Source organism: Podarcis liolepis, assembly GCF_965112155.1.
Source record: "Podarcis liolepis genome assembly, chromosome: 5".
Lineage (NCBI taxonomy): Eukaryota > Metazoa > Chordata > Lepidosauria > Squamata > Lacertidae > Podarcis > Podarcis liolepis.
The window spans coordinates 18,341,738-18,368,926 of NC_139556.1; the positions used below are offsets into that span (position 1 = coordinate 18,341,738).

The window sequence follows — 27,189 nt, forward strand, 5'->3', positions numbered from 1 at the left end:
CTAGGACCTGCTTTCTGAATGATTTGTTCCATGACCACTTCTCATTCCACATCATTGTTTTTATAAGCTGTGTTGTGTTGGCTTCACTGTAATGACATTTTATTGTTGTGTGGTACTGTAACCCCGCCATGGAACTATATCATGAGCAGCAGGCGAGAAATTATTTGCATATAAAAGCAAACAAATAAATACCTGTTCTTTAGCAAACTCCCCTTTGATGGAGTATTTCAGGAATGCAGAAAACGTGTCGAATGCATTACCGGATGCAGAATCCTCATTTCTGAGACTCTCAGATTTCAGATTATATATGTTTCTGGTCCTTACTTTGATACTTTTGGAAGTATGCGGTTCATAACTGCTGAAACCTCCGAACCCCCAGAATTTGAGGGGTTTCGGTGCCTTTCTCCTCCAAGATTAGCAGTAGCCCAAATACTTTATGCAAGAGAGTTGTAAAAATGCACCGTATGAGATGTCATGCAAATTTGTACAGTTTGTAGAATGAATTTCTAGTTGCAGAACTCACCTTTTCTTGACATAGATCTTGATTGTACATACAAGTGTGATGCAGACACAATCCTTGGCCATGTTCGTATTTTATTTTTTTCCTGCACTCAGGAAAGTGGATTTGTGTGCCCATGCCCTGCCTGATATATGTGGTAGATTGTCTCACAGGAACTGGAAATTCCTTATGTGCCCCAAGCCAATCCCAACCCTTTGCCAATGCTGCTTAGACAGCTGTAGCTGATGTTAAAGAGTGTGTTTTTCCTCTTCCAGAAGACATGAAGGTTTGACACTGAAGGTACGGAGGTGGTTCTGTGACAACCAAAAGGGTAGTTTATTGACGGTGTGCCTCCCCAATCCTGGCTCCTCTGATTTCCCCACCCTTTCCCATCTTCCACTGCTCTCTGGTTTGGTAAGGGCCGGGGCAATGTTGCTGTGGCTTGTTTCCTGTTTTGTTTCTGAGGAACACATAGGGGGGGACAAAGTAGGCTGGTTCTCGCAGCACCATGGAGAGCTCCGGGACTGCAGACAGTGTTCCATCCCAACCCTACCTGCCAGGGATCTTCTGCATGCAAAACAGATGCTCTAGCACTAAGCTATGACTCTTCCTCAGCTCTGGGGACTTCCTTATATCCAGAATCCAAAGTTAATAGTGATTCAATATAGGCTGATACTAGTGCTGTCCAGGTGTTAAAAGTTGCCTGTTGTGAGAGGGCGGAACTAAGGGAGAGTGATAGCCTGTCAGTCAACAAAATCACCTTCAGGTCAGTATGAAACTAATGACTTTTCTTTCTTTTTGCCAAGTCTTGGGTTGTGTTTTCTATACAGGGTGGCACCAGTGTTTGGGCAATTGGCATTTTTTTTAAAAAAACTGCAAACATTTAAATTAACTAACATTGTGCAGATGAGAATTGTTTAGATTGTCCTTCCAGGCAGTCACTTTGCAATAACCTTCCTTGCCAGAATCTAGGGATCAAATCAAAATAAGAATTTGCAACCCGTGAGCTAAAATAAGGCTGAGCTCTCTGGAAGGGGAAAGACTTTCATTGCTTTTTCCTCTTCTGCGTGTGTGTGCGCGTTGGGAGAAGGGTTCCCGTAAGATGAAAATTGCAATGGGAGTTTATGACCTTAAGATGAAGCAGGTCTCCTGTTTTTTGTTTAGAATCTGTGGTGTTTTAAAGGTCTGTGCTGTATTATTTATCCTCCTGGCTTTTGCACACGGGGCTTTATTTGCAGAAGGAAAGTGAGGTAATAAATCAGTCAACTGAAGAGCCAAGGAGGGAGAAAGCAGAGCCAAATAAGTTACTTAACTCACTAAACCCAGATGGAGAGGAAAGAGTCGAGCCAGGAAGGAAGGAGGGAGCAGGAAGGAGCAAGGCACTCGCGGTAGCTGCCAACTTTTGATTTGGAAATGCTGGTTCTGGGGCAGGGTTAGGGCTTTCAGTAGTGGGGGTTTGCGGGTGGGTAGAACTAATAGCCAAAGTGTTCTCCGATTGCTCCTGTGGTTGGTCTGAAAGGCCCAGTTGTCCAAGGGCCAAACAGAAGGGGGGGTTCTCTTCCATGATCTTTGTTTTAGTGAATAGCAGCCCCCTGAGTGAGATAGGTCACACCCTGGAAGAGGGTCAGCAGGCGGTGCTGTGGTCTAAACTGCTGAGCCTCTTGGGCAGGGGTCAGCCAACTTACCGTGCCTCTGGCCGGTGTCTCCAGCGCCGATCGTGTGGCGGGCCAGAGGGCGGGGGAGCGCATGTCCATACACGTGCGCACATGCTATTTCCGGCGCACTTCCAGGTCGGAGGAGCACCAGAAATAGCTTGTGCGCATGTGCACGGGCCTCCTCCGACCCCAATGTGCACTGGAAATAACACTTGCACATGCTCAAATAATGTGCAGGCGCACAAGCTATTTCCAGTGCTCCTCCGCCGCGGAAGTGGGCAGCAGTGCAGCGCCAGTAAGAGCAGGTGGCGGCAGCGGGGGTCGCCGCGGGCTGGATAAACGAGTCCCTCAGGCCTTATCCGGCCCATGGGCCTTAGTTTGGGGACCCCTGCTCTTGGCCTTGCTGGTCGGCAGTTCGAATCCCCGTGATGGGGTGAGCTCCCATTGCTCTGTCCCAGCTCCTGCAAACCTAGCAGTCTGAAAGCACACCAGTGCAGATATATAAATAGGTACCACTGTGGCGGGAAGGTAAACAGCATTTCCGTGTGCTCTGACTTCCATCCCGGTGTTCCGTTGCACCAGAAGCGGTTTAGTCCTGTTGGCCACATGACCCGGAAAGCTGTCTGTGGATAAAGGCCAGCTGCCTTGGCCTGAAAGCGAGATGAGTGCCAAAACCCCATAGTCGCCTTTGACTGGACTTAACCATCCAGGGGTGCTTTACTTTTACCATCTCTTTCTTAATGTTCCATTCCTGTTTGGATGTTGATATTCTAGGCGTATGTTTCAATTCCCTCTTGCCACTGAGATTGTCACAACACCCACCCACACCCAGCCTGATCTTTACAAGATTAATCTGAAAATAGCAAGGGAGAACATGGGCTCCTTGCGGAAAGGGCAAGAATGAATAGTGCCACCTCCTTGCTGCTTTTAGCTCCATGGGAGATTTAAAAAGACAGCTGTCACTGCTGTCAATGTGGAGCCCTCCACATGTTGTTAGGTCCGGCGGGTGGCAACTTGAGAGCAGACTTTTTCTGCGGTGTTTCCTCACTTGTGGAATGCTCTCCCTATGGAGTCTTGCCTGGCACCTTCGCTACCTACCTTTAGGTGCCAGGCAAAAATATTCCTCCCAGGCCTTTGGCTAATTAGACTATCAATGGTCTTTTAAGCAGTGTATGGAGGAGGTGTTTTTGTTGGTTACTATGGTACATATTTTAGTGTGTCTCTTATCATCAGCTGCCCTGTAATGCTCAGATGAAGGGCAGTATAGAAATTTAATAAAGAAAACGAAACAAAATTAACTCCCATCATCCCTGACCATTGGCCATGTCCTCTAGGGATGATGGGAGCTGTAGTCCAACAATGGCTACCCTTGCTGTAGAGCAATTCTTAGAGTAAGACAAATTCAGTGGTGCCAGTAATTCAACCCTACCTTAGGTTGGGGCAGCTCTCAGTTGTGGGTCCCAGCCCACCAGTGCGAAGGCCAGTGTGCTCCAGATTAAATAAATGTACTTATTTCATGCTTTTCTGTGCATGGATTCCTTTGAATTTCTCCCGCTGGCTGCGTCCACCTTACTGAAATGTGAAATGCTCAACTGGCAATGTTCTTGCCGGACTTGGAAACAACAGAATAACTTTGTTCAAGCCTTTTGTTTCACCGAATAATGCTGTTGATTTATGATCACTTTGCTCTCCTCTAGAAACCTCTCCTGTTTTGACTCTGCCCCAACCTAGCCTTGCCTTCTTTCCCTTTGTATATTTAATTCTTCTGTTGCAGTTATGGCCCCTTTCACCAGTGTCCTCACCTGTCCATGCATCAATCAAAAACATGTATGCCAAATGTCTGGCGTGCCTTTAATCTCGACTTAGTTTCTAACATCAAAGAAATACTTCACTATTTTCATTTCACTACCCAGACACCTCTTCTAGCACAGACTCCGAGTTCAGGTATTTCTGAGGCTTGCCTCCTTTTGTCTCTCTGACTTTCCGCTTCGTCTTGAGCCACAGCGCAGGGCACCCTTCAGCTAAAGTTTCAAGGCATCACCTCTTGACCTTCCCCTTTCACTGTTTAACCGGATGTCAAGATCTCGGAGCTGGCTGAGGAAGCCAGAGTTTGGACAGACTCCTCTGTGTTCTCGCACAGACTTTAGGGCATCCACGAGGGTCTTGTTTTCGCAGATCATCAAAAAGGCAAGCACAAGGGTGGCAGAGCGGCTTATGCCCATGGCACAGTGAACTAGTACTTTGCCTGCAAGAGAAGAGAAGACAAGAGCATCGCATATATGTCAGGGTACAAAAACCCCAGGTTTCTTGGTATGGTATATGTTGAGACTTGCCAGTAGGTCAAGACTGCGAAACCTAGTGGGGAATGTCAGAAATCTTCGTGTCATAATCCTGGTGTGCCTTCTTCACCAGCAAATTAGGATATATGGATGTTGATTGAAAGCCTTTTCTGGCTCTTACCAGTAAATATCAGAACTTTCTGTCATTTCCCCTTGTCCTGTTAAAATCTTAAGACCTACCAGTTCATCCAGCTGCCTCACGAAAAGTGGGTCTTATTGTGCAGATGGTAAAATGCAGAGGAGCTCACCCCCAATTCTGTCCTATCTCTTTTGCAATGCAGCTACTATTTCCTGCCACACCGATTAAAGGGAGAGTTCCTAGTTAGCCATGTCAAAGGAGGACTAATTCTCCTGGGGCCATTGCCCTTCAGTGACATGAGAAGAAACCAGAGTCCCATCCCTAATATAGCTGTATAAGAAGGGACAAAGAGAGACGTCTAGCTGGGTATTCCTTCTGAGGGTTCAATTATCTGAATTTGGTGTTTTAGATTTCAAAACGATTTGGTGTATCTCTGTGATTTTGAAATGTCAAACGTTGACTTGGCATGTTGAAGAATCTAAGTTTGTGTGCTTCTCTGTTGCAATGTGAGCTTCAAACAAGGAAAGCACAAAAAGTATCGATTGGAAACCTTCGGTTTTCGTTTGAATGCCACTATATGGGAATAGAGCATAGCAAAGATAGTGTCCGCACAATATTGTCCTCATCAGAATTCTGTCCCAAATTCCTCACCCAAATTCATTCAGATTTACCATTTTCACAGGGGAGGAGTTGTTATTTTGAATGGATTTTCTATTGAAAGAGGTAAATCAGGATTAAATGGGGAAATGATTGTTGCATCTCTCATGGACACTTGGACCATTTGAGTATAGAATTGTAGAGCTGGAAAGAACTCTGAGGATCGACAAGTCCAACCCCCAGCGATGCAGGAATCTCCACTAGATCATACATGACAGGTGGCCATCGAACCTCTGCTTAAAGCCCTCCAAGGAAGTAGAGTTCCCCACCTCTTGTGGGGATGCTCTTGCTGTCAGAACGTTCTTCCTGAAGTTTACTTGGAACCTCCTTCCTTGTAGCTTGAATCCGGAGCAGGAGAAAACAAGTTTGCTCCACCCTCCATGGGACAGCCCTTTAGATATTTGAAGATGGCTATTATATGTCATCTCAGTCTCCTCTTTACCAGGCTAAAACATACCCAATTCCCTCAGCTATTCCTCATAAGGCTTGGCTTCCAGACCTTTTATCATCTCACCTCACTAGGGATGCTGTGGGATAAGGATTTGCCCAAGGCATCCCAGCGAACTCCATGGCTAAGCAGTGATTTGAACCCAGGTCTTCCTGGACCGGGGCCAGTCCTTTAGCCACTCACATCATACCTGTGTGTTGGATGCAGTAAGGCTGCCAGGACCCCAGAGATGACATAGATTGCCCTGCCTGTTATATTTACCTCTGGGAGAGTTCAGCGCTGCTCTTATATACTTAGCGGCTGGGTGGAAGTAAATGCTGAGATCAAACTTTGGATCATCGTCTGCTTCAACTCCGTAGTAATCCACCGGCAGGTCTTTGTAGAATTTGGCCCCCGTGTCAATATGGAACCTTCCAGCAGCGGCATTTACTATGTGGGTGATACCCATTCGGCGAAGCTGTTCTATGTCACGGGCTATATATCTGTGGGGGAAAGGGTTTTTGGCTTAGATTTGTGCTAGTTGCATCCATCCATCCTTGCCCTTAAAGACCACACAACGAATCTCTAGCCAGGCAGGTTCCCCACATCCAGCGCTAATATGGTGTCCATGAACTAGTGTATTAACTGCTAACTTTCTAGACCATGCTAGATTTAATATCCTTGCTGGTTTGGGGACTCATAGCTCCCAAACTCGGGTCTCCAGCTGCTTGTGGACTACAACTCCCATCATCCCTAGCTAGCAAGACCAGTGGTCAGGGATGATGGGAATTGTAGTCCACAAGCAGCTGGAGACCCAAGTTTAGGAAACACCACTGTAGAAAACCAGGCAGGCTGCATCCATATGATGCTTTATTCCATTGTCATGACTTCCCCCTAACTGTTAACTTCCACATTATATTGAGCTTTTGCACCACGCAGACGCCTCTTCTACAAGTATAGCAGAACACGGTAAAGCTTTAGTGCTGATTTCCATGTTTCTTGCTTCCAGGGGGAAAAAATCCCTTTGCAAATAATATGGGGAGGAGTGCTGTTTGTTTGTTTGTTTGTTTGTTTGTTTAGTCGTTTAGTCGTGTCCGACTCTTCGTGACCCCATGGACCAGAGCATGCCAGGCACTCCTGTCTTCCACTGCCTCCCGCAGTTTGGTCAAAATCATGCTGGTAGCTTCAAGAACACTATCCAATCATCTCGTCCTCTGCCGTCCCCTTCTCCTTGTGCCCTCCATCTTTCCCAACATCAGGGTCTTTTCTCTTCTCATGAGGTGGCCAAAGTATTGGAGCCTCTGCTTCAGGATCTGTCCTTCCAGTGAGCACTCAGGGCTGATTTCCTTCAGAATGGATAGGTTTGATCTTCTTGCAGTCCATGGGACACTCAAGAGTCTCCTCCAGCACCATAATTCAAAAGCATCAATTCTTGGGTGATCAGCCTTCTTTATGGTCCAGCTCTCACTTTCATACATCACTACAGGGAAAACCATAGCTTTAACTATACGGACCTTTCTTGGCAAGGTGATGTCTCTGCTTTTTAAGATGCTGTCTAGGCTTATCATCACTTTTCTCCCAAGAAGCAGGCATTTTTTAATTTCGTGGCTGCTGTCACCATCTGCAGTGATCATGGAGCCCAAGAAAGTAAAATCTCTCACTGCCTCCATTTCTTCCCTTTCTATTTGCCAGGAGATGGTGGGACCAGTAGCCATGATCTTCGTTTTTTTGATGTTGAGCTTCAGACCATATTTTGCGCTCTCCTCTTTCACCCTCCTTAAAAGGTTCTTTAATTTCCACTATAGTTGCACTGTATTCATGATAGTTCTGGAAGTGGCTTTTACACGGTGTGAAAGCTCAAATACAATATGGAAATTAACCATTAAGGGAAGCATGAACATACCAAGTCCATGCAGCCTTTGTATGTATTTGGAGTTTTTTTTTGGAAGATTGTCGAATGTGAAGCATCAGCAGTCTTGTTTCCCATGCTGAGCATGCGCAACAACCCGCCAAGTTTGACAGGTTTCAAAGTTGCGCTTTTAGATTTAGAATCTACTAAACCTCTTAGACCAGAAGTCTGGTGTGCAATGAGGCCTTTTGTCGGACTAAACCACATGTCTTGTGCAAGGTCAAGCCAGGTTCAAGTTCCTTGCATTAATTTACAAAGCCCTGAACAACTTAGGTCCAGGGGATCTCTCGAACCCTTATATCCCACCTTAATCATCTATGGGAGCATTGTTGGTCTTCCTCAAGCTGGTGGGGCTCACTTCATAACAACAAGTTAACCTTCTGTTTCAGCTTTTAAATGCCCCCTGAAAACTTTTTTGTTCCTCTGGGCCTGTGCAGGCAATTAAGAATACATCTTTCCATAATGGTTAATTGATGTCTGTTTTTAACTTATTCATATGGTTTTTGCTGCATGGTTTTATGTACTGGAGTGGAAAAGCAGAGTTGGGAGGAGAGATGTTACTCTTCAGTGTGGGGAAATGCTTTCAAATAGCTGAGATGCCATTGTCCCATTTTTAATTGCAAAAAAACAAAACAAACCCCCATCCTAGTAGCAGGAACCAAGCTTTTAAGCAACCACTCAGCATGGTGCCTGGATGTCTGGGATTCCCCCAACACTGATGCTGGCATTTAATTTATTTATTGGAAGGCTTCAATTTGCTTCTCAACCAAATGTTCGCGCATTGGAATACAATGAAGTTGTGAAGACACCAGAAGCACAAAAGCATTAAAAAAAAAATTGGGCGATAGCCAGCGAATCCATCTTTGGAGCAGACCTATTGAAATGGATGGATTTGGTTACAGTGGTACCTCGGGTTAAGTGCTTAATTTGTTCCGGAGGTTCGTACTTAACCTGAAACTGTTCATAACCTGAAGCACCACTTTAGCTAATGGGGCCTCCCACTGCCGCCGGGCCGCCGGAGCACAATTTCTGTTGTTCTCTGTCATCCCTTTAAGCCCGTTTACTTACAAATCTCCAATGTAGAGGTTAGGCCAGACTTCGTTGACGTTGCCGCGGCAGGGAATGGGCGTCCACAACATACGTTGGAGTTCCCCCATTTCTGGTGTTTCATAGCTCCCCTGGCTACTGGAAGTGAGGCTCGAAGTTCTTCGTATATTGGGGCGTCGCAAGTCGTCCCCATTTAGTGAATTCCAAGACATTCTGAAAGACAAGGAAGAGAGACTTTCCTCATTTGACCTCATGGTAGCCAGTGGTCTGAGAGTTAGACTGGGCAGACCTTGGATCAAATCCTTACTTAGCCGTAAATCTCATGGAATAACCATGGACCAGTCTTTCTCTGTCAGCCCAATCATGTCCACCACCCTGAAGTTCCTACAGTCAAAGAAATCATGGTATACTGTTGGGTATCTTCTATGTCTTACTGTTCTTGTTGTTCCCACTTTTAACCAGTGCTTCAGAGCAGTTACATACAAATTAAAGATTGCACTGTAAGAGTAGGAGTTGCTACAAACATCTCCTGCCTTGGAGGTTTTTAAGCAGAAGCTCGATGGCCATCTGTCATGGATGCTTTAGCTGAGATTCCTGCATTGCAGGGGGTTGGACTAGATGACCCTTGGTGTCCCTTCCAATTCTATGAATTGGGGATAGGGGGAGCATTTGAATCCAGGCCATATTTGGGGATTCTAATTAGGCAGAATCTCATTTCTGCCATCTACTGTTGGGGAGGCGGTAGCAGTTTTGACCCCACTGTTTGGAGGTCTTTTAGAAATGGATTCAGGTAAATTTTTATATTTTTTCGCATACCTTGTACACCAAATTTGTTACGGCATGATTTGAGAAAGCTCTATGTACTTTAATCTTCTCATACCACAAATATGCATGCCAACCATACCTGTTATCATGACCTTCAAGCTCTAAAACATCGATTTTTAAAAATAATATCCATTCCCTTAGCCAGCATAGACAGGATGCCTCATAATATAATCTTGAACCTGGTAGAGAGAATCCACCTCTGTCTTTAGAATCTGCCAACAATTTATATTTTATTCTTGGCTTCTTCCCCTGCCAGATAAATCTAGTAATATGTTTTTGTCATTCTTTGAAGTATCCCACATTGCTGATCAAAGGTATTGATTGAAATAAAAATTAAAATTTTGGCAATGCATTCATTTTAATTACTGGTATCCTTCCCAATAGCAATGAATTCCTCCTTCCCAACACCTCTAAGTTTTTCTTTCTTTCTCTCCAAGTTCTTGTATAGGTGTCCTTAAAAATATTTATACTGTATTCTTAACTGTTATCCATACTCCTAAATATTTAACTTTCTTCTCAATCACTGGACCAATAGGCTTGCAGTTTGGGGTTGCTGCTGATTCCATTTCTGCTTCCACTGTGGTCAGCTCCAGGTTAGATTACTGCAATGCGCTCTTGTTTGAGCCTGACCTGTAAATGGTCCAGAAATTTGGATTACTATCTGGAACCAGCAAAGCAAGCCACATTCCAGCTCCATGCTAGCCTCACTGATTACCAATGTTTCCGAGTTTATTGTTCTTTAAAACATTTAAACCCCATTTTTCCACAGGGTAGGAATTTAATTATAAAACAATTCCCTACACATAGGAAAATGAGAGGTTATGGTTTAAAAGCCAGGATATTTGCCGTAGTATTTAGTTTCTTTGTACAGTGGAAACTTTGGTATGGAGGAATAGTCAGTTGTGGGAGCCCCTATTAAGGGGCACATCCTAAAGTTTACTGCCTCAGAAGAACTAGGCCTTTTGCAGGAAACAGGCTTCAGGGAGATTCCCCCCCCTGCCCCCGCGGCCCAGACTGACACCATCCATTCCAAAAAAAGCTCTCTCTTTCCATTATGGCTCCTTTCCACAAACATCACATCTTGTGGCCATTATTGGGGCTAGTCACTGACTGCTTAACCCGACTGCCTCCCTGCAGCCATAATTTATTGCTTGCTGGGAGTGCTGCGGGGATGTAAGCAAAATGACTCAGCCCACAGCGATGACTGGAGTAGGGCTGGCTGGCTTTGAAAGCCGAGCCACCGGTGGTTTCTTGGGATGCAGAAGTATTTGAGCAGCCAACTGTTTGTAAGAGAATCTCCCCAGCAGCTGGAATCCAAATAGCGTCTCCCGATTTAGGAGAGGGCTCTTCGAAAAGCAGCTTTCATTCCACTTACACGATTGGTATAAGGTGACCAGATGCAATGGGGTGCAGAGCCAGAATTAATTTGGGTCCCCTGGTATTCGGTGGCTATGTGTCTGTAGTGTCAGTGCAGGGAAATATTCCCTGCGGAGCATGTCTGATCTTTCAAACATACTGGTTTTATGAGAGCTGAACTCTCACAGCTTCCTGCAAAGAACCTTGGGGGACTGTAATTTGTTGAGGGTCCTGAACACTCTCCACGGAGAGGTTCCTTGTTCCCACTTTTTCTCAGGGTGACCTTGCGAGACCATTGGGCTTACGCCTGCCATTTCAAAGCCCATCGGCTAACAGGGTTAAAATTCTGCACAAGGGAAACCCAAGTCCGATGAATTTCCCACAGTGGACAGAGCTACCTGTGAGGTCTCCCAGTGTGTTGAGAAAGCTGGCCATCAGCTGCACATCAAGCTAATTTTATTGATCGTGTTGTGGAATGGTCTATAAAACTCCAACTTCTCATTGCTAGTCTCCATACCACTGCTCACACTTTGCTCCATTTAGCCAGTACTTGCGCCTACATTAAAGTGGTCTTGCTGATTCAGACGGTGATGTCTGGCATTCTGCTCCCAACTTTAGCTTAGCCAGAAGATCCCTATGGAAACACATCGTTGATGGCTGCACCCTGCTCTTTGTCTCCATCCTCTTTGTACACACATGAGCAGGCCTATCCTCCAGAAATTTGTCTCCCCTTAAAAAAAACCAAACCCAGCTATCTGTAGTAGCCAATTCCGTAGGTTAATTGCATAGTGGGAATAAATATTTGCTTTTGTCACCCCTGAACCTATTGCAATGAAATGTAGGTGGCTGCTGCCAGAGTTCTGTTGCTCTTTTTAAAGGAAGAAAAAATAAATATCCCCCCACCCTTTCTCCGTTTCCATGCAGCTTTGCCACCCAAAGAATACTCAGGGTAGTTCAATTCACTCTCCGTACTTTGCCTCACTGAGCCAGAGTGCTGTGTATAAAGAAGCAATGGAAACATGGACCACTTATAAATGCCATCTCCAGCTCCTCGAAAGATTCCATCAATGGTGTCTCTGAAAATTTTTACACATCACTTGGGAAGACAGGCGAACTAATGCCAGTGTACTGGAAGAAGCAAAGATCACCAGTGTCGAAGCAACAATTCTTCAACATCAACTTCGTCGGACTGGTTGTGTTGTGCGGATGCCTGATTATCGTCTTCCAAAGCAACCACTCTATTCTGAACTTTAAAATGGAAAGCGTAATGCTGGTGGTCAACAAAAGAGGTTTAAAGACACTCTCAAGGCAAATCTTTTAAAATGTAGTATAAACACTGACAACTGGGAAACACTAGCCTGTGAGCGCTCCAGTTGGAGAACAGCCTTTACCAATGGTGTCATGAACTTTGAAGACGCTCAAACTCAGGACGAAAGGGAGAAACGTGCTAAGAGGAAGGCATGCTTGGCATACCCTCGCTGTGATCAACTCCCACCCGGAAACCTATGTCCCCACTGTGGAAGGATGTGTGGATCCAGAATTGGCCTCCACAGTCACTTATGGACTCACTGTTAAGACCATGTTCATGGAAGACAATCTTACTAGGCTATAAGTGATCGCCAAAGAAGAAGGAGATATAAAGATGCAATGCCCAAGTGACGTCATAGAGTACCCCAGCAAATCCCATGCTAATGTTGTTTTGAGCTTGCACTCTGACAAATCCAGGGACAAGCACCTAATTTCCCTTGCTTTTGTGTTGCTGAAAGCTCTGAAACATTTTGTCGCTGGTTGCATATTTCCTTGCCCAGTTAACAATGTTCTGTGCTCTTTTAACACAGATGCATTTAACTACATCTGCATGTGTTATATCTACAATCCTTTATATATACAATCCTTTAATTACAGGCGTCGTTACATCAATATCCATCAAGAGCAGGAATGCCTGGTGTAAAAATCACCCGGAGGGCTTTCGTGTGCCAAAAGCGAAGTTCAAGTCCTCTGGTGCCGATGATGTCACCGGCATTTGCGAGGAAACACAAACATTTCAAACCTGCTCTGGGAATTGTGTCCTTGCCTAGCTCTAGGTGTTGCTGAAGTCATCATCTGGAGAAAGAGAGATCCCCACAGCCTGCTTTTGGTTTTTTGGCAGGAGAGGCAAAGAAACGACTGGCGGCCAGGCATTGCAATCCATTCTCCTCCTCCAGCCCCTATTTCCTTTGAAGAGGGTGAAATATTTGGCAGGGCAACGACTGCAAGATGGGACCCCGTAACTAAAGCGGCTGCAAAACTGTCTGCTGAACGTTATTTTGGCTTCCATCCATTTAGAAAGTGCTGTTGAATTACTGCTGAAAGTTTAGGTAAGCCCTAATTTTAGGAAAGTTTCGGGGGTTGTTATATTTAAATAAAAACTTCTATGGAATCACTTTCCAGCTACAGCTAAGAGCCAGTGTACAGTGGTGCCCCGCAAGACGAATGCCTTGCAAGACGGAAAACTCGCTAGACGAAAGAGTTTTCCGTTTTGGAGGTGCTTCGCAAAACGAATCTCCCATGGGCTTGCTTCGCAAGACGAAAATGTCTTGCGAGTTCCTGCGTTTCCCCCCTCCCCCCTTTTCTAAGCTGCTAAGCCGTTTATCAGCTGATCTGATAAGCCGATAAGCCGCTAAAAGCCGCTAATAGCGCTAATCCGCTAATCCGTCAATGGGCTTGCTTCGCAAGCAGAAAAAACCGCTAGACGAAGAGAATCACAGAACGGATTCTTTTCGTCTTGCGAGGCACCACTGTAGTGTCGTCGTTAGCCAGTCAAACCTGGACCCACGAGACTAAGATTCAAAGCCCTGCTCAGCTGTGAAGTTCATTGGGCAACCTTGGGCCAGGCATTGTCTCTTAGCCCTAGCCCTACCTTACAGGGTTGCTGTGAGGATAGTATGGGGGTTTTTTTGGGGGGGGAGGCATGTGCCCCACCTTGATCTCCCTGGGAAAAGGTGGGGCATAAATGCACAAAACAGTGAACATCATCTGGAGTCTCGAGAACTGAGATTGTGAGACAAACTAAATGCGATAGTCCCTGTGTCCATTGAACTCAGATCTGAAAAGGGCAGCCTCATGTAAAACAAGGAGCAAGTGTCTCAAGTGCATGTTAAAATGAAACTCAACCCACATTGCAAGATTCATTTTCCAAGTGAAGCATCTGGGAGCTTTCAAGGGAGCTTAAAAACAGCAACAATACACAACTCGGATAAGATGTGAAAGTTCTCAGGGAGCCTTCACACATCCCTGGCAATCTGGAAACCAAATGGCTATTTTTGCTGCTTGTTTTATGTGTATTTTGGTGTGGACGTTTGTGTGTGTGTTTGTTTTTTACTGCTCATTTCCTTTCTCTGGAAAGGCTGCTGTCATGGTGAGTTACTATCACATCACTCAGCACGCCGCCTTCATTGTGATGTCACTACATAGGACATGGTTTGTGAGATCACAACACACACACAAAAGTCATTGGTTGGGGCCGATGAAAGGAGAGCTTTGAACCAGTGTCTGATACTGGTGAGATGTGCCCTTAGCAACCCAGCCTGAATCAGAGGAGGCAGCTGATGCTGCGTATCAACTTGAGCTTCCAAATTGTCCCTGTGGGTAGCAGCTCTGAGCAGGGCACGCGGCCATAATCCTGTCTCAGCAACACAAAGGTAGGAATGACACTCCCTGTCACTCAGTCTAAATGGAAGGGAAATGATTGCAGCCATGGCGGTGCTCCCCTGTAACATAAGCCTCTAGGAACAGGAGCTATTCCCGAGGCACCCTGGAATTAGAGGATTAGAGTGGGCATCGAATAGTCCCAAAAGCTTGTCATTCCTACACTTTGGGCAAGTTCCCGACTGCATGTGCTTCTCTGCCCCCCAACAAGGCACAACACAATTTCAAAGGATTATATGTAATAGGTGAAAAGATGTAGACTGTGCAATCTTATGCAAGTTTGCTCGGAAATGAGTTTCATTGAGTTAAACGGAATTTGCCCTCGGGTAAATGGATACGAGAGTGCAGGCAGTCGAAAAGGAAAAGGAAAAGGCTCCATACAGGAGTGCTGTTTTTGTTTTTGTTTTGTTTTAAAAATTGTTTTTATTTTTTATCTATGTCATTTTAAATTGTGATTCATATTAATGCTGTATTCTTAGTTTTAGATTTTATGAGTTATGTGGAAACTGTTTTCCATTTGGTTGTGTACTTTCTGATGTGTTTTATTTATTGTTTATGACTTCTGTTATGTTGGTAATTATGTAAATCTGGTCATGCTGGAAGCCACCTTGAGCATTGTTTTTAACTATGGAAAGGTGGTATACAAATAAAATGATGATGATGATGATCAAGAAATTCCAAGTTAGTTCCTTCGTTGCCAGCAATATTCAGTGGGCGGGTTTGTTTTATTTTATCAACACTCCCTAAGCCTCTGACTAAGCCATCACCTGCCTTTGTGAAAAACATGTCTGATTATTCTATATTGAAATGGAAACATGATGTAAACTTATTTTAATAACTTTCAGTGCATTATATGAACTATCAGAATAGGTTGTTGCCCAGGTTGAATTCCTGCCCAGGTAGCTTCCAGGATGGATGTCCCTATTTTCCCACCCTAGTTACACTACTGCCATGGAAAGTAGAGGGAAGAAATCTATTTCCACATACAGCAAGACACGCTGATGGCAATTATGTCATTCCCATCTGGATTTCACCTCCTCAGCTTGCCTGTGCTTCCTGACTGTGGCAAACTGCATTAGGGATGGCAGCAAATTCAGGTTTCTTCTCTGCCACCACTGCATCTTCAGAGTGGCAACCAGCAGAACTCTTTCAAGTTGTCTCCTCCTTATGGCCTCCTGCCAGGTAATTTACCTGAACTCTCAGTACCATGCTGAGACATATTTGCAGAGCACTTTGAGGAGAAAATCACTTCCATGCGTCCGTTCTGACTTGGATCCCAGTACGTTTCTGAGCACAATTCAAAGTGTTGGTGCTGCTGACCTTTAAAGCCCTAAATGGCCTCCGCCCAGTGTTTCCACCCCCATTGTTCAGCCTGGACACTAAGGTCCAGCTCCGAGGGCCTTTCGGCGGTTCCCTCACTGCAAGAAATGAGGTTACAGGAAACCAGTCAGAGGGCCTTCTCAGTAGTGGCACCCACCCTGTGGAGCACCCTCCCATTCGATGTCAAGGAAATAAACATCTGACTTTTAGAAGACATCTGAAGGCAGTCCTATTTAGGGAAGTTTTTAATGTTTGATGTTTTATCCTGTTTTTAATATTCTGTTGGGAGCCGCTCAGAGTGACTGGGGAAACCCAGCCAGATGCGTGGGCTATAAATAAATTATTTATTTATTTATTTATTTATTTATTTATTTATTTATTTATTTATTATTATTATTATTATTATTATTATTATTATTATTATTATTGCTATATTGAATGGAGTACAATTATACAATATCTTAGACCCTTCTGGTTGCTTCAGCCTAGATGAGTTTATTGCAGTAAGAGGATGTTGGCAGTGTGCTTGGAACAGTACATCCAGCCACCTGGAGTATGAAGTTGACTTTTGACCGCTGTTATAACTAGCTGAGTGGGGTGTGATTGGTTGGGTGCAGAAAGTGGTAAATATCTCACTAGGACTTTTTATTTTCCTTATCGAAGCACTTGAAGAGGGAGCTGGAGGTTTTCTCTTGAAGAAATGGTCCATGGATTGAGGCGATTCTTCCAAATATGAGCTGATCATAAATTCTCTGGATGATCTGCCAATTTTGGGTTCTCTTAGTTTCTTCTTATTCTCGTCTTTTAAATCGGTCTGCTGTACCAGTTTGTTAATGACGTCTGCCCAAAAATGTATACGCACACTTCTTCTAATATGCCTGATATTTTAGGCCAACTTTTAACTTACTTTTTGTCTCTTGATCTCTCAGACTTATGCTCCCACAACCATTGTGGTTCAAAACTAGTTGAAGCAGGGTTCCAGGAAAGTTGGGCAAAGGCTTGCAAAAGTATTTGGACTAGCTTCAATACAATTTGTGAAAATGCCTCTGTTTCTAACTGACTCCCAGTCAAACAAGATATTTTTGGCTAGATGCCTGCTGCAGTATGCTCAGACATAATTTGGATCCAAGTTTTATAGTGAACCCGAGGGCCAAAGTAAGCAGGAACGTTCAAGAAATTACATCTGTTTGCTTTAAGGTCACATTTCCAACTAGAGTTGGCCGTTCTGAGGCCATATCTATCTGCACCGCAGCTTTAAATTATCCATTGCATATTATTAGCAACGAGTAATTTTTCTCTCTCCATCCTGTCCCATCCCCTCTAGTGTGGAGCAAGGTCTTATGGCTACTCTGTTCCCCACGAGGATTCTGAATATGCTTGTAAAATACCGTGTCAACAATTTGTGTTCCTTGCAAGACACTGGGGGGTTCTTTCTGTCTGTACTTGGGACAATGAAATAGATCTTCCAGCAAAACCACCCTCTTAAACGAGGCATCAGTCTTGAGGTCTACAGCGGTACCTTGGTTCTCAAACGCCTTGGTACTCAAACAGCTTGGAACCCAAACACGGCAAACCCAGAAGTTAGCGTTCCAGTTTGTGAACTTTTTTTGGAAGCCAAACATGCTCCATTTTGAGTGCCACACTTCTGTTTGGAGTGTTAAGCTGAAGTCTGTCTGTTTTTGCTATTTATTTTGCCGTTTTTGTTTCTGCGGCTTTTTTGTTTTGTTTTTGTGACTGTGTGGAACCCAGTTCAGCTACTGATTGATTGACTGACTCACTGATTGTGTGACTGCAGTACATTGTTTATTGCTTTCATTTTATGGATCAATGGTCTCATTAGATGGTAAAATTCATGTTAAATTGCTGTTTTAGGGGTTGTTTTTAAAAGTCTGGAGGGGATTAATCCATTTTGCATTACTTTCTATGGGAAAGCCGCCTTGGTTTTGGAATGCTTTGGTTTTGGAATGGACTTTTGGAATGGATTAAGTTTGAGAAGCAAGGTACCACTGTAGTTGTTTATGTGTCCCCAGGGCAGCAGTGGGGAACTTGCAGCCACTCTCAGTGTTGTTGAGCTACCATTCCCATCATCCTTGACTATTGGCTATGCTGGCTGGGACTGATGGGATTTGGAGTCCCAATGATTCTCTACTGCTGCCCTAGGATATATGGTCTTTTAAGAGACTTTCTGACTATTCTATCAAGGTTAAAGCCAACTCCTGTTGCATATATATCCACGGCAACCCTATTTCTGTTGACCTCATTTGTCCCTACACTGAGTAATCTTTTTACTGCCCTATCCCCCAGCATGCTATTTATTTATTTTATTGCCCAACTTACCACAGTGCCTGTTAGCTGATCTGGCAGCAAGTTCAGGTCAAACGAAATTACAGAGGCTAACAGTGAGAACAATGTATAAATGCCTTTCTCGGTTCATGTGCCTTTGGAGGGCAGCCCGGGGCAGATTGAGCTGAGCTGCCGCCGTTCCTTTGGATGCAATTGAAAAAGGCTAAGCCTCTGGAGAGTCCCATGGACTGCAAGAAGATCAAACCTATCCATTCTGAAGGAAAGCAGCCCTGAGTGCTCACTGGAAGGACAGATCTGGAAGCTGAGACTCCAATAGTTTCGCCACCTCATGAGAAGAGAAGACTCCCTGGAAAAGACCCTGATGTTGGGAAAGATGGAGGGCACAAGGAGAAGGGGACGACAGAGGACGAGATGGCTGGACAGTGTTCTCGAAGCTACGAACATAGGTTTGACCAAACTGCAGGAGGCAGTGGAAGACAGGAGTGCCTGGCGTGCTCTGGTCCATGGGGTCACGAAGAGTCGGACACGACTAAACAACTAAACAACAACAAGCCTCGACAGGAGAACAATGGTCTCTTTGCAAAGGTCACAATCGGGTGTATCAAAAAGGTCTGGGGAGGACAATGTGGCAATGTGGAAGTGTGTTAGACTCAAGCCAGTGGAACCTGGGTTCAAATCCCCACTCAGTTTTGAAGCTCACTGGTTGAAGCAAGACTACCCAGTATCTCTCTCAGCCTTAACCTTTTCTTGTGTCCGGACAGCGAGCAACAGTCTTTCCAATATGTTGATGGAGGAAGCAATAAGGACTAGACTCCGAAGTGTTTCCCAAACTTGGGTCCCAAGCTGTTGTTGGACTACAACTCCCATCATCCTAGCTACCAGGACCAGTGGTCAGGGATCATAGGAATTGTAGTCCCAAAACTGTCGGAGACCCAAGTTTGGGAAACACTGATTTAGTATCTCCTTTCAGGCTGTGCTCCTGCTACTTTGGCAAGCTTTCCTCCCCTTAGCCAGCCTTCTTTCTCCTTTGCTGTGTGATCCCAAACACTCAGGGATCCTGTAGCGAATGTGAGGACATCAAGATACTATGTAGCCAATCACATCTGGCTTATGTGGCAACATGAAACTCCAGCTGAGAGGGAGGGTGGATCTTCCTAAAGATCCACCCTCCCTCTCAGCTGGAGTTTCATGTTGCCACATAAGCCAGATGTGATTGGCTACATAGTATCTTGATGTCCTCACATTCGGAGGACCACCCTAGCCAAAGCGGGGGGGGGGGGGGAGGCAATCAAATATGAAAATTTTGATTGACTGTGGCAGGACTAACTTATGTCAGCCACATGGGGCCTGGGACTCAGCTAACATTAGTAAAGAAACATTGATTTGAATGTGCTATATACATGCAACACCAGATGGCACTAGAGAGCAGGAAATTTCCAAGCGTGATTTTTCCATAGAGATTTTTTCCCTTCTGTTAAAATGATCTAATATCTGACTTATTTCTAGCGGTTTTCCCCTGTGTTTAGACCCACCCCTGGACAAATATTTTATGGCAATGGAGGACCAAACATCTTATCTCCAAATCAAGGCACTCAGACTTCTCCACCTCTTTGGAGCAGGTGGCAAAGATTACTTTCCTCCCTGCTGCTGTTAGTTAGGCAGAGAATATGGAGATCATCTTTTGGTGGGAAATGAGGGCGAAAGCATTTTGTCTGTTTCTGATTTTATTCTTAAAAGATGGGATACGGTCAGCTCCAGAACAGTTGTAGCCACCTGTTCAATTAGGGTTTGTGAACTGAAGCTGATTGGAATTTGACACTCTGTTGCTTTGCTGGGTTTTTGGGATGGATCAATGGAGGCTTCTCGGATAGCAGTGACACAATCTGTATGCTAGCCTGTGGAATCCCAGATGTCTCCCATAAATCATTAGCATACAGCCCCTGCTACAGTCGAGAAGGCTGAGTGTAGCATAATGCACTAAAAATAATAAATCAAATTAGCACAAAGGTCAAGCCAGCCCTGAGGGACCGGGGATCAGCTAGTTCATCCTTGCAGTGCAAGCTAAACGATGCGGTGAAATAGATGGAATCTCCACCTGCCTCTTCCCAGAGACATAATTCATTACCAAGCCCTGAGATGCAAGGAAGAAAATGTGGCCGCAAGAGAGTTTACTCCAAGCAATGTGGCAGGGAAAAGGAATATCTGAGGCTCTTGCAAGGGAAGGTGGAAGAGCTGAAGGGGCTAATTTGGATGGCAGAAATTGAAAGTTCCTGGTTATCCTGAAACGCCGCAAAAGTATACGGATGTGGGCAGAGGCATGTTAGAGATGGAAACCATGGAGGGGGTCAAATAGATTCTAGAACCAAGATGCATTTGTTTCCAAAAATTCTCATTTTCTAATTATATTGTTAAGTATCAAATATTCAGAGAATATTCCAGTACCAGTAATTTGGAGAAACGTTGGAGGGTATGGAGTTATCTCCTTGGCTCGGGTTCACATAACTCCATACTCGCCAACATTTATCCAAATTACTGGTACTGGAATATTCTCTGAATATTTGATACTTAACAATATAATTAGAAAATGAGAATTTTTGGAAGGAAATATGTTATCTCTTTATCTCTTTGGCTCTGGGGTGTGTGTCACATGAGTGAGTATATAACCTTTAGAAGACATCTGAAGGCAGCCCTGTATAGTTTTATTATGTTTTTATATATGTTGGAAGCTGCCCAGAGTGGCTGGGGTAATCCAGTCAGATGGGTGGAGGAGGAGGATGATGATGATGATGATGATTATGGAATAGGACGTCCCTATTTTCATTGGATAAATGATGGAGGGTGTGTAATACCTCCTGGACTTGTGAATGCTTGAATTGTGGGAGTAGTACAGAGAGACTGTGCTAGATTATAAATATTCTTGGTTTGGTTTCCATCGTTGTGGTTAAGCAATTCTCTGCTGTAAATCTAAAAAACCTCAGCAGTCTGTCTCTTTAGACTCACAGGGAATGTGGGGGGAAACAGACGTGTCATTTGATTTCTTCCTCCCCACTTGCAATTTGCTTTCTCTGAATAATCGCTCCAATCCTTTATATTTCAATCCTGTGAAATATATTTAGTAGGAGGCCTTGTGTGGCAGCGATTAAGACTGTGTGATTTTTAAAAAAATTAGATGGAATTAGAAGCAGTCTGCGCTCGATACCAAGGGAAAGGGAATTCAGGAAAGCAGGGCTGCAAATTTATCACAGCGGCAGCAACATGCCTTCCACCTAGCGAAGCCAAGATCATAATAACAGATGCACATAATAATTACCTGCATCTCAGAAGGCAGCTCTGAGACTTGTGACTTCTGCTTCCTGCATCACACAGACAGTGAAACAGCAGGGTAAAGATGTAAGAAAAAGCAGAAGCAAGGCAGCGTTGGTGGTAAGTACTGAAAGGCAAGTGGCAGAGCTGACGGGAGGATATCAAAAGGCAACAGAGGATTGCTAAGGATAGAGGGAGGAGGCTTCTGCAGCTAGCTGAAGGGACCACATAAAACCCTGCAAACCCATCATAAAGAAGAGCTTTACCTTTTGTCTTGGCTAGAGCTGTGATAAATGCTCAGGGTGATTTGTCAATGTGCAATTCAGGACTCTGGCAGGTGTAGTGGCTATGGGTGGGAGCGCAGAAGTCCCTGGAATCTCACTTGAACTCGCTAGGTGATCTTAGCTAAGTGGCCCAACTTCCCATCTGCAATGGGGGCGGGATAATAACACTACCCTCCCTTTTGGGGTTCTTGTAAGGAGTACTGAGAAAATGTGAAGTGCTGTCAGCATTTTAAATATGCTACATGAATACTGGGCATTGTTATTATTTAAGGTTAATTTCTACGGAGTGTGCAGTGCCTACATTTTGCAACCCAATGTATCTCGAATAATGTAAAAGTTTACCTTCGTTTAGGACAGGGTTTCCTAAACTTAGGTCTCCAGCTGCTTTTGGACTACAACTCCCATCATCCCCAGCTAGCAGTGGTTGGGGATGATGGGAATTGTAGTCCAAAACAGCCGGAGACCTAAGTTTGGGAAACACTGATTTAGTATCTGCTTTCAGGCTCCTGCTACTTTGACAAGCTTTCCTCCTCTTAGCCAGCCTTCTTTCTCCTTTGCTATGTGATCCCGATCACTCGGGGATCCTATAGTGAATGTGATGACATAATGATACTATGTAGTCAATCACATCTGGCTTATGCGGCAACATGGGCGATCCTAGCCAAATAAGGCACAGATGTTCTCTCTGCCTACAGCAGGTCTCTCTCTGAAAGGCAAGCTGATGGTCGCAGCACCACGGAGAGCTCCAAGGGAGCAACTAACTCCAAGAAAGTCCAGAGGTGAATTGATGTCTCACTAGTCCCTCTCCTAAGCTCCACCCCTTTGCCTGAAGAGTGTACATCCTTAAAGGGCTAGCCCCTATCTAACCAGAAGGAAAGCACTTCTCTTTCCTGTGGGCAAGCAAGGTGGAGTGGAAAGTACTTTGCTCCTCAGAGTTTGGGCTCAGGATCCCTTGGGGGCCCTGGCTTGGGTTCTGCAGGTTCCTGACCACCAGGCTCAGTATCAGGAACCCAGTCTGGCTCATCAGCCAGTGGTACAGCAGCCCCAGACTCGGCCAGCGCCTCCTCCACCTCCAAGCTTGAGGTTTGGGCCACAGCAGCTAACCGCCCTCACTCTGAAATCACCAAATGGGCAAATGCTTCTGCCCACCCTTTTATGCCAAGTTCCCAAATGACACTGACTGGGCAGTGCTTTTTGAAGCTACCAAATATGGGTTGCAAAAAGAACCGTGCCTTTTTGGCTCAGCCTTATTTCATACCCTCCAACATTTCTTGGCTGAAAATAGGGATGTCCTATATAATAATAATAATAATAATAATAATAAGAAGAAGAAGAAGAAGAAGAAGAAGAAGAAGAAGAAGAAGAAGAAGAAGAAGAAGAAGAAGAACCCCACCTATCTGCTTGGGTTGCCCCAACAACTCTGGGCAGCTTCCAAAATATATAAAAACATAACAAAACATTAAACATTAAAAAACTTCCCTATACAGGTCTGCCTTCAGATGTCTTCTAAAGGTTGTATAGTTACTTATCTCCTTGGCTTGGGGAGTGACATAACTCCATACCCTCCAACATTTCTCTGATGAAAATAGGGAACTCCTAAGGAAAAGCAGAACATTCTGGGATCAAATCAGAAACCAGGACAGCTTCTGTAAATTCAAGACTGTCCCTGGATAACAGGGACACTTGGAGGGTCTGCATATTTGCTATTCAAATTACCTTTGCCTAAGAGTTGCTGCTGCTGCTGTTTTTAAAACAAGTTTCCTATATAACCATGCTAATTTAGTAGCCTTTGTATGCTGGGTAATGTCTAGCTGCTGCAGTTTGAGATACACAAGCCCAGTTCTCACACGTTGGGCATTACTGTGTTTGCTTGGAGTGGAGTGCACTTTTAGACCCACCATGATGTTAGATCTCCTGTTTCAAAGAACAACAAGTTGCCTGCAGTTATCTGAAGAAAAACTCCAGTGCACAAGCTCTGTGTGATTGGGACACACAGTTGTGCAGATATAGAATGCAGATGGCGCTGTGGTCTAAACCACTGACTGGCTTGCCAGTCAGAAGGTCAGCGGTTCAAATCCACAGGGTGGGGTGAGCTCCCATTGCTGTGTCCCAGCTCCTGCCAACCTAATAATACAGTGGTACCTCAGGTTAAGTACTTAATTTGTTCCGGAGGTCCGTTCTTAACCTTGAAACTGTTCTTCACCTGAAGCACCATTTTAGCTAATGGGGCCTCCTGCTGCTGCCGCACCGCCGGAGCACAATTTCTGTTCTCATTCTGAAGCAAAGTTCTTAACCCGAGGTACTGTTTCTGGGTGAGCGGAGTCTGTAACCTGAAGCGTATGTAACCTGAAGCATATGTAACCACTGTAATACCACTGTATTAGAAATGGCAACATGAGTCATCCACAGAATCCTGTAAAAGCTGGCCCTTAAAACTTTCAGCAATTTGAAGAAGTGGGAAGTGCCAAGCCGTCTTTTGAGGAGACAGGGAACGTCAAGTACAGAGTGAGCCTGCAACCCCACAATATGTCTTGCTAAAAATAAACCCTTTGATAGCTTGAGCAAAGAATGTGAAATGCTTGCATAAGCGCGAACATCATGCTGACAATTACTAGAAATTAGTTTGAGTTTCATGATCTTGCTTAGTTTACATACCACATCTCAACATCTTTCCTGTTTAAATAGACTTACGGATAGCCCATTTCCTCACTAGGAGAACGTTTGTAAAGATGCAAGCAAATGCAATCAAATAACACCTGCGAGTAAGTCTAATTGAATTCATAAGTGGGGCTTCCTTCAAAGTTGCAAATCACTGAACGCTGCAAATCCCATTTTGCTTGAGAACATTCACTACATGACACTGCCCATCAGATATTCTCACCCTCTCAAACACACACATACACAAAATCCCCGAAAGCTAAAGCAAATTTGTTGGGGAAGGATCTTTCCGGCTCTTAAATGTCAGCTTTTCAGGCAAGCAATCTGTTGCTAAACATCTCAGAGTTGAGATGGAAAAACAGGGTGTCAACATGTGATATTTTAAATTCCAAGTGAATTGCCAGATTTAGGAATATGCTCAAACACAAACAGTGCATTTAAAAGACAAAACGGTTGCGTCTGAAATTTTCATCCTGCTCAAGGAATACAAGCCCAATATGGGACTTGTTTCAGATCAACATGTGAACTTCAGCTCCCTGCAGCAATATGGATTTCTCTTGTTTCTTAACCACCACCCTACCCCAGATTTCCTTCCTCTCTCAAACTCTTCGCTCAAGCTTTCACCTCTGTCCTTATTCTTCCGGACCATCACCTACTGCAACTTTCTTTTCTCAGTAACCGCCCAACTTATCACATCCTGCTGGTTATATATCCCCCTGCCCCCACTTTTCCTAGCCTCCTATGCCCCCCTTTCCATAGACTTTTATTCCTTCTCCGCCCATCTTTAGGATCTGAGCTGCTCAGCCAATGACTGCCTGCCCTTCCCCTCTTTGACATTAGAGCAGCTCAGCCAGTCACTGCCAAAGGCGCCATTAGAAGTCCCACAAAATCTGTTCCCGCTCTGCACTCGCACAGTGTTTTGAAACCCTCTTCCTGTTACGAAACTATAAACAAGGTATGCAGCAATTTGCCAGGTGCCCTCACTGCTGAAATCAGGGATTTGAAGTTTGGAAAGATGCACATTTTTCACTCAGATTTTTCACGCGGAATAATGGGCGTTCAAAACTCCCATTATTCCAGGCGGATTTTGCGACGGGGAATTTCATTAGCGTGAGCAGTTTCTAAGCTCTGGGCGCAGTACTGCTGCTACGATTTCAGATTAAAACTGCAGAGTGGAAAGAAAGGAGGACCTTTTTTCTGCCTCCCCCCCTTCCAGCTACTCTCTAGAGTGGAGAAGAGACCCTCTTAATAATATTAGGGGGGTGGGGGTGGGCAGAACTAGACCATGTGAAAAATGAACATAATATTTTAGCTGCAGTTCATTCATTTTCAGCTTTGTATTCTTGTTATATATAAAAAAGTGCATCTAGACATTCTCTTGTTGCACCCATAGCCTAGGTTTTAAGGTGCCATTTAGATCCTAGCTCTCATATCTCGGTTTCTAACACTGATTCCAGATACGTATCTAGAAGGTCATGCCTTTGGGGGGCAAAAATCAGCCTGGCTAAAGCTTTTCTGTCTTCATATATGTATTTAAAAGATACCCTTGAAACAGCCTGCACTGGGTTTCCCCTTCTGCACAGACAGGTTGCCACATATTTGCACTGATCCAAATTGTGCGGTCCAAATTGTGAAGAAGTGGCAACTCCACAACCAACTCTCTATCTGAATGCCCTTCACAACAAACAACACGGCATGGCACACAGCTGCAGTTGTCCGACTGCTCCCGTGCCGAAAGCATTGTGTTACCCCGCAATGCATGCACTGAATTTGCGAGTAGCTGTTTGTCAACAAGCTTAAAAGTACTTGCCTTTTGGGGTGGGGGGGAGTTCAGGTCTGCTGACTGCACTTGACTGTTTTAGATGATGACAACTCTTCTGGCGTTTCCTCCCAGGCTGCTGGTTACACAACAGCTCTCCTTGTCCTGCTGCATTCAGTTTATTCAAATGCTATTTTTAATTGTGTTAATTATAAACCATGATCTGTGTTCCTCCAGCGGACTCCCAAACATTTCGGAGTGTCAGGCAGCTGGGGCAGCGATGGAGAGCAGCCCAGATCTGAACAGATTCTCAGCTATCAATTAGCATCATCAGGACATCCTAGGCAATTTGAGGGTCCCGCTCCTGCTACCCAGGTGAGAGGATGTGGGGAAAGCAACTGAACAGATAGCAAGGCTTGCATATTTTTTATGCCAGCAGAAACTGGGATGGTAATGCGAGATGCTCTGTCTGCTGTCATATATTTGATTAAGAACAAAGCCACAAATGCTTCGAAAGAGGAAACAGCTCCGTAACTCTGAGATTGCTGTGGGCTCCTTGCTACGCCACATTTTATGCCAAGGATATGACCTCACAAATCCTTTATGAAGTCAGATGCAGATGGCAAATGTGTGTCATACTATGTCAGAGAAGGGCACCGGTGCAGTGACCATCAAAGCTGAAATGGCCATTAAATAATTTTTGGGGGTAAGGGGGTCATTTGGAGTAGCTCGCTCATGTCACAGTGAAAATCATAACTGTTGCCAGCCCAACCAGTGAGGGATCACCTTGAAATAAGTAAATAATGCTTACAACTGTTAATATAATTAATCAGATCTTTTATAGGTCATCTATGGGCTTTCATTCCTATAAATCGCTGGATTTATACTGACATCTGCTGGTGCAGAGAATCGTAACACCTCTGTTTTCCCACCCTATCCACCAAATGATTGTTTTTCCCTAATGGATTTTAGCTGGATGATTTCCAGCCTAACAAAGTGGCACTCTAAACAAGTGATTCAGGATCAAGAGAACATATCTATACTTTTAAAGCTACCTTATTTCTTGTGTGGGAATCTAAGT

The 27,189-nt window shown here is 44.6% G+C and overlaps 1 protein-coding gene across 8 annotated transcripts; it reads right to left on the reverse strand.

The window, feature by feature from the left end:
• Window positions 1-3,982: 3,982 nt before the first annotated feature.
• Window positions 3,983-26,284, reverse strand: DUSP13B (dual specificity phosphatase 13B). Of its 8 annotated transcripts, none has more exons than XM_083502862.1 (4): window positions 26,160-26,284; window positions 8,634-8,825; window positions 5,939-6,159; window positions 3,983-4,399 (listed from the first exon to the last, which is right to left on the reverse strand). In XM_083502862.1, the coding sequence occupies exons 2-4, from the start codon at window positions 8,822-8,824 to the stop codon at window positions 4,176-4,178; spliced, it is 636 nt and encodes a 211-aa protein (XP_083358988.1). In that variant the 5' UTR covers window position 8,825; window positions 26,160-26,284; the 3' UTR covers window positions 3,983-4,175. The 8 variants fall into 8 exon arrangements, with proteins under 8 accessions (XP_083358988.1, XP_083358982.1, XP_083358989.1 ...); XM_083502856.1 differs by lacking the exon at window positions 26,160-26,284 and adding an exon at window positions 25,894-26,105; XM_083502863.1 differs by lacking the exon at window positions 26,160-26,284 and adding an exon at window positions 21,674-21,774.
• Window positions 26,285-27,189: the final 905 nt, after the last annotated feature.

Coding starts and splice junctions, on each gene's coding strand:
- DUSP13B (XM_083502856.1), bottom strand. CDS start 26,090: ATGCTTTCGGCACGGGAGCAGTCGGACAACTGCAGCTGTGTGCCATGC. Junction 8,826..25,893: donor CAGTGCAGGCTGTTTCAAGG/GTATCTTTTAAA, acceptor CTTGTCTTTCAG/AATGTCTTGGAATTCACTAA. Junction 6,160..8,633: donor AACCTCTACATTGGAGATTT/GTAAGTAAACGG, acceptor TTTCCCCCACAG/ATATATAGCCCGTGACATAG.